The sequence below is a fragment of the Lactuca sativa genome, chromosome 1 (assembly GCF_002870075.4).
Source record: "Lactuca sativa cultivar Salinas chromosome 1, Lsat_Salinas_v11, whole genome shotgun sequence".
Taxonomy (NCBI): domain Eukaryota; kingdom Viridiplantae; phylum Streptophyta; class Magnoliopsida; order Asterales; family Asteraceae; genus Lactuca; species Lactuca sativa.
In genome coordinates, this window is record NC_056623.2 from 158868110 (window position 1) to 158875845 (window position 7736).

The following is a 7736-nucleotide window of genomic DNA, read 5'->3' on the forward strand; positions in this document are numbered from 1 at the left end:
CAGGAGTTCCAAATTCCAAGAGTTTTTAAATCATCATTTTGTTCGAAGGTCCGTATATAAAATCGTCACTTATTGTTTTGATGTTTGTTAGACTTTATGTTTGATGTAAATATAATCTGATGGTTTTTTTATCACTTTAATAAACTTGATTTTTTTTTGCGTAAGTTTAGTTAATTTTTTTGATATATCTGGGATGGGTCGGGGTGGGTTGAGAAAAATCTCAAATTTTAAATGGGACGGGATTCGATTCCCCGCATCCGTCGGGGATGGGGATGATGATGGGACACTGTTAGACACTCAGGGATGAACACAGAGATGGTCAACCCCACCCGCTCCATTTCCATCCCTAGACAAGATTCTAAACACCGTAACTGACACATGGGAATGCTTTAAATACAATATTATTTGGTCACATGTTTTTATTATTGTTTTTATATTCGTTTGTCTTCTCAAAGTTCGGCTATAAAAGAATGAATAATATACAGGCAATGGCCATTGACGTACAACTAATAAAGTATCTTGATCATAATGGTGAGCAAGCTCTTAAGATTTGGTAGAAGACAGCTTCACACCATTGTCTCTAGAGATATCATCAAACCATCTTCTCCAACCCCTTCTCACCTCAAAACATATAATCTTTCGTTGTTTGATCAACTTGCTGTGAATGCATACGCGCCTTTTGTAGCATTTTACCCAAGCACGAGGATTTATCAAAGCTCACATGATAAAACGGTTGAGCTGAAGAACTCCTTGTCGCATACCTTAAGTCGGTATTATCCGTATGCTGGTAGGCTAGCCAAAGCTGGTCCAACGTACGTTGACTGCAATGACGACGGAGTTGAGTTCATTGAAGCAAGCAACGACGGTCCACTCTCGGACTTCCTCCACCGGTCAGCCCATGAAGATCTAGATCAACTATTTCCAGATGATCTGATATGGTACAAGTCAAACCACAAAGCTCATACTGATGAAAACGAAAGAACTTCACCGTTGTCCGTTCAAGTCAACCATTTTTCATGCGGAGGAGTTGCCGTTGCAGTATCTCTGTCTCACAAGATTGCAGATGCAAGCAGTATTTTGAATTTCCTCAAAGACTGGGCTACAGTTACACGATCTCGTGGGGAGCATCGTGATCTATCGCACATCAATCCTCATTTTCTTTCTTACAAGACTAGAAACATTAAGTTGCCTAAAAATATGCCTGATAGACCACAAGGTGACTATGTCACGAGGAGTTTTGTGTTTCCCAACTCAAAGATAAACGACCTCAAAGCCAAGATCACAAACATGACCATGGAATCTGGAGAACCAATCATGAACCCTACACGAGCTGAAGCTTTAACATGGCTAATTCATAAGTGCGCAGTGGCAGCAGCTTGCAAAACGAAGTCAGGTATTTTCAAGCCAACAGGCGTGGGCCAAGTTATGAGCATTAGAAATAATTTAGTCGAGCAGTTGCCTGAAACAAGCATAGGAAATCTTTATCTGTTGATGGAGTTTCCAACAAGGGATGAAAGCGATCTAACACCACATAATATCATTGGTGAACTCAGGAAAAGAAAGAAAGAATTTCGAAGTATAAAGAATACGGAAACTGCATTGGGAATCGTCTCTGAGATGTGTTCTGATCATACTGCTATGCTTGAGACGACAAAAAGACTTGATGACTATTACATCTACACCGTTATAAACAGGTTTCCTACATATGGGATTGATTTCGGGTGGGGTAAACCCATAAAAGTAACTGTTGGTGGGGTTGTAAAGAATCTTATTATTATGATGAATACTCCCAATGGGGATGGCATCGAAACACTCCTGTCTTTGGATGGACAAGACATGAAGATAATTCAAAACGATCCTGAGCTGTTAGCCTTTTGCTAATTCAGAACAATGGAATGGCAAAGCTGGAGTAAATATCATTAACGCAATTTGATCAAATCTATTTAAAGTTTGCATATTTTTTTATTGTACAACTCTCGGGTATTCAGTGATACTTTTTGTTTTTGCATTTCATAAATAGTAATAAAAAATATGGTGTCTAATCGGAAAGATTTGATGTTATGTGTGATCCAAGTAAAGATAGATTTGATGTTATTTATTTATTTATTTATTTATTTATTATTATTATTATTATTATTATTATTATTATTATTATGAAGAAATTTGCTGGCAAATTGGTGCTGTCAAGTCAACGAGGTTATATACCTTGTGGAAACCTATATATTAATTATCCACGCATACAGCGTGCTGATTGTGCAAATTGATGTTTTCAAGTCAAGGTGCTTACGCGCTTATGGTGTTCTCAAGACAAATTGGATTTCTCAAGTCAACGAGTTGATGAGTTGAGGGGCAGTAGAGTAGTAGTAAGGGCAACAACTTTTATTAAAGATTTCATTAACAAACTCAAATGGTTCACCAAGATTTCATTGTCGTCCAAGGCGTCGTCTATAATTCTCGTGAATAATAGTTAGTAGTCTCCAAGTTTTTAAGATTAGTTTTTTTCACAAACAACCACCGAAAAAAGTCCGGGCTAAGCAACGGGTTTGAATGATTTGTGAACTGATGAGATAACATTTGTAACATTAGTATCAGCATATTAAAATCTATTTAATATGATTAAAACTCATTAAAAACCAATAGATCTCATAAAAATTCGAGTTTCTTCTCCTCTATCTAGATTATTTCATGATCCCATATCATCACTTAGCATAAATCCGAACACATAAGGTTTGTAGATCCGGTCGGCAAGAGACCATAGATCCAAACAAATAATATCATATATGGCAAACATATAACATTTAACACATAAAAGCATTTTGACATATTTCCTAAAATATACTAGTGCTCGTGTCTTAAAATATGGTAGATACTCATCTCACGATCATCACTTAGCATTCTAAGTTTAAGTTTAGAAATCCTACAAATTAATAGTTCGCTTAAACTAATGCTCTGATACCAACTGTGACATCCCCAATTTTACGGCCCAAAAAGACCGATTTTTTGTTTATGCTTTGTTTGAAAATTAGAGTATATTTTTTTAATAAAAATGTTGCAAAATTTGTTCGCAGAAAAACATGATAAATGTATTATCAAAGCATTTCCAAAGAAATGTATTTTGTTCATATTAAAACTTTGGGATGTCATCGTCAATACTGAAAGATAAGCATAAACAGACCTTACATTTATTTACACTAGTGATCTACATCTCCTTTAAATCTCTCAGTGTAAAGTAGTTTTCGTATCGACACCTATGATACAAATAAACTTGAGTGTGTCAGGTTGGAAATATTGGTGAGTACATAGGGTTTTCAACCTACAATAATATAATTATTATATTTAATCATCAAAAAATCAACCCAATTACCCATCCCTATTATCTTCTTTAATCTTAAGGATCTACCCTAAAAATCATCTATCCTTCATTTCTAAGGATTATCCTAAGGAATAGGCACGAAGTCCATCGCTGCCCGAGGTTTATACTACAAGCACTAACGAACGTCGATCCCCACGTACTGATCCTATACAATGATGTTACAAGATCTAGCCTAAAGGATAGATATAAACAACAAACTGACGAAGCTGCTTCGGAAATTCCCTAGCAGCAAACGAGGATCGATAAAGACATCAAATAAGGGGAATGGAATAAGTTTCACTACCAACCTTCATTCGTAAAAGAAAGAACCACAAGACAATTAAGTCGGGGGTAGTTATCTAGATAACAATGCCTAGCCGTGGTCCGAATATCGTGAGGTATTTTACCCCCAGACCCACCCTATCCAGCATCGAACTTTGCCTTATTTACACTATGGATCTACATCTCCTTTAAATCTCTCAGTGTGAAGTAGCTTCGTATCGACACCTATGATACAAATAAACTTGAGTGGGTCAGGATGGAAATATTGGTGAGTACATACGGTTTTCAACCCACAATAATATAATTATTATATTTAATCATCAAACAATCGACCCAATTACCCATCCCCATTATCTTCTTTAATCTTAAGGATCTACCCTAAAGATCATCTATCCTTTATTTCTAAGGATTATCCTAAGGAATAGGCACGAAGTCCATCGCTGCCCGAGGTTTATACTACAAGCACTAACGAACGTCGATCCCCACGTACTGATCTTATACAATGATGTTACAAGATCTAGCCTAAATGATCGATATGAACAACAAACTGACGAAGCTGCTTCGGAAATTCCCTAGCAGCAAACGAGGATCTAAAGACATCAAATAAGGGGAATGGAATAAGTTTCACTACCAACCTTCGTTCGTAAAAGAAAGAACCACAAGACAATTAAGTCAGGGGTAGTTATCTAGATAACAATGCCTAGCCGTGGTCCGAATATCATGAGGTATTTTACCCCCAGACTCACCCTATCCAGCATCGAACTTTTCCTAGCAGTGGTCTGAATATCCTGAGGTATTTTACCCCCAGACTCACCTTATCCACCATCGGCCTTTGCCTAGCAGTGGTCTGAATATCATGAGGTAATTTACCCCCAGACTCACCCTATCCAGCATCGAACTTTGCCTAGCAGTGATCTGAATATCGTGAGGTATTTTATCCCCAGACTCACCCTATCCGACATCAAACTTTGCCTAGCAGTGATCTGAATATCGTGAACGAAAACGCTGACACATGAAGCTCGTCCGATCATTTCATAAAAGCAATGAAGACTCCAAAGCTCTTCAAAATAAAAAGTATAGGGAGAATACTAATAAAGTACTCCCATACGCTCCCGTACCCCGACACACAATAGTGTCAAAAAGAAGAATTTTGTACATGATACTTATCGGATGAACACATAGTTCAAAAATACCTAATCCATACTCCCGGATTAATAACAAATAACTATGTCTATACTCTTCTAGATGACTAGATCATCTTAAACATCGATACCTCTCATCAATTTTTATTTCATCACACACTATCTAATTCATTTACCGATCTTTTTGTTGGGTTTTGAGCATTCTAACACTCCTATGGTGTACATGCAACCCTATAAGCCTTGTATCTATGTTTTCTCTGTTATACATGCAAATAAGAACTTTCCAAGGCTTTAATCCTAACTAGCATATTATGAAGTTCTTATACTACAAAGTACTTGTTGGATGACATACCTTTTGATGTAGCTTGATGTCTTCAAGCTTTAAGAGCTTAGCCCCAATAGTGTGGAAGCCTCAAATGGAATCACAAATCACCAAAATACCTTGGAAGACTTTAGAGAATATGGATACTTGGTTCTCTCTAGTGAAATCGGCTAGCCCTTCTTAGTGTATCACACTAGTGCCAATTTCACCAACCAAGGACATCTTTATATAGTATGGAGACTAGGGTTAAACCCATGACCTTTCATTTCATATGATCCATGGGTTAAAGACTCCATGGACTATCCAGGAAAGCTTAGCCCAACCTAAATGAACTTGGCCCATTCCATATATATAAGAGTCCATATTTAATTAGTTCATTTTGATCACTTAATTAATTATAAATTAATTCTTGATCAATACTAATTAAATAATATTATTATATATTAATATATTAGAACTTATAATATATTAATATAAATCATAAATATACTATTCTCATAAGACTATCCATATAAATTGTGTCGGTGAAGTGCAACCCAAATGGACCATGTCGGGTCGGGTCAAGTACATACCAAATATAGTTATGGACTTAGAAATTAATCCAACAGTCTCCCACTTGGATAAGTCTAAAACTATTCTTGAGTATGACTTCAAAACCTAACTGGAAATCGTAGCTCTTAAAGCCGCTGTCGAACTCTGATCTTGTCAACGAACTTGTCCATTAGATAAGGAATCATATATTCCTCCATTCTAGATATCATATGGACTGAGACATGGATTATAATCATTCTCTCTATCCATTTGTTGTTTCCCGATTTCCGATTCATGACATCTGACTGATTGAACAAATCAAATCAGTCTTGGCTTGGCCAAGCACTCACATGTGTCATCAATAAATCATCGAGGGGCCCACATATATCACTTTTATCCCGAAGGTAAAAGGAATGGATAAACTTCGACTCATATGGCTTGTTCTGCTACTTGTTGAATCATACATAAAGGCACGTTTTATAACACTGAGTTACCGAATCCGTTTTCGTGCAATCAATGTACAACCAACTCATAGTAACAACTCATATCTCTAGGTTTGAAGAATATAATATATTATCGTCTCATGATCACTCGTGATAAAATCCATGAAGTGATTCCAATGAGCGCGGGTTGAATCCAATACTCAGAACTTATGAGCACTCATGAGTGTTGTAGCACAATTTTGTCCACCAACTTGGACCTCTACAAGCCAACCCATGACAGTCTTGATTCATATCTACTAACATATGACCGACTGTGGATGGTTTGAATAACTTAGTTATTCCGGAAGAATAACCTAGCTTATTCTGGAAGTCAAAACATGCAAAGTGGAACACAAGAAAAAATGAATCAAATATGGTATCAAACCCTATGAATATAAATAAACACTTTTATTTATCACCATGCTGATTACTCATTATTCATTGGTTCGGTTTTATCAACTTTATACTTGAATTTAAAAACAATAGTTGTCCCATGCTCCAAGCATGTACACTATGTTTTCTAAACACTAGTCATGCCATACACAAAGTATGCATACTATGTTTGTCTATGATCTTTACTTTGTGAAATAGATCAATTGAGCATAACTCCAATAATCATCTTTTCACAGTCCCAAACCCTTACTGCAAATGCAAGAATTCCAAATTCATGCCATTTACCGAAATCAGTTAGATTCTAAACTTATATGCATTGATCCTCTTGTAATGATTATGCACAAATTCACTTGGCAACAATCATTATAGAGTATTCCAAAGGAGATCAACTCCTTGGAAACATCCTTCTTGCATTAAGTTTCATAATCTTACATAAATTTATTGAACTACTTTCTATCTTTGAACCATTTCTATATTCCATTTTGACTATCACTTCTGAACGGAGTTGCCTCCTTACAGATTATGTCAATATGGTCCTTCCAGAATTAACACTATACTTCCAGCTGTCCTTGAGCAACCAATCTTTAGTAAACCTTAGATTGTCCTTAACAATTGCTTAATCATTTTAGTCATATCCAATTCTAGACCTTTTCCCTTCTTAATGCCCCAGGCATTTGGAAAATTTTAGAAAGGATAAATATAGTGCATGTAATCGATCCTATATCTGAAGCATATGGGACACGATCCATGATGTCTCACATAAAGACTAAACCAGTCTTTTGCTATAATATTTCCATTTCTATTTGCCAAGTTCTCATAATTCAGATTATGAAAAGGGATGCCGTAATCATAATCGAATTTTAGAACGCAAATAATGAACCCATATATAGAATTTCCTTATGTTGAGCCATTCCAACATGAAATTCATATATATTCCAACATGAAATTTCCTTCTTAATGCCCCAGGCATTTGGAAAATTTTAGAAAGGATAAATATAGTGCATGTAATCGATCCTATATCCGAAGCATATGGGACACGATCCATGATGTCTCACATAAAGACTAAACCAGTCTTTTGCTATAATATTTCCATTTCTATTTGCCAAGTTCTCATAATTCAGATTATGAAAAGGGATGCCGTAATCATAATCGAATTTTAGAACGCAAATAATGAACCCATATATAGAATTTCCTTATGTTGAGCCATTCCAACATGAAATTCATATATATTC

General features: G+C 36.0%; 1 protein-coding gene across 1 annotated transcript; it reads left to right on the forward strand.

Annotated features, from left to right (window-relative positions):
* Window positions 1-528: 528 nt before the first annotated feature.
* Window positions 529-1881, forward strand: LOC111900192 (acylsugar acyltransferase 3). Its single transcript, XM_023896062.2, has one exon. The coding sequence runs from the start codon at window positions 529-531 to the stop codon at window positions 1879-1881; it is 1353 nt and encodes a 450-aa protein (XP_023751830.2).
* Window positions 1882-7736: the final 5855 nt, after the last annotated feature.

What these genes read in the sequence shown, in the direction of transcription:
- LOC111900192 (XM_023896062.2), top strand. Translation starts at nt 529, where the DNA reads ATGGTGAGCAAGCTCTTAAGATTTGGTAGAAGACAGCTTCACACCATT.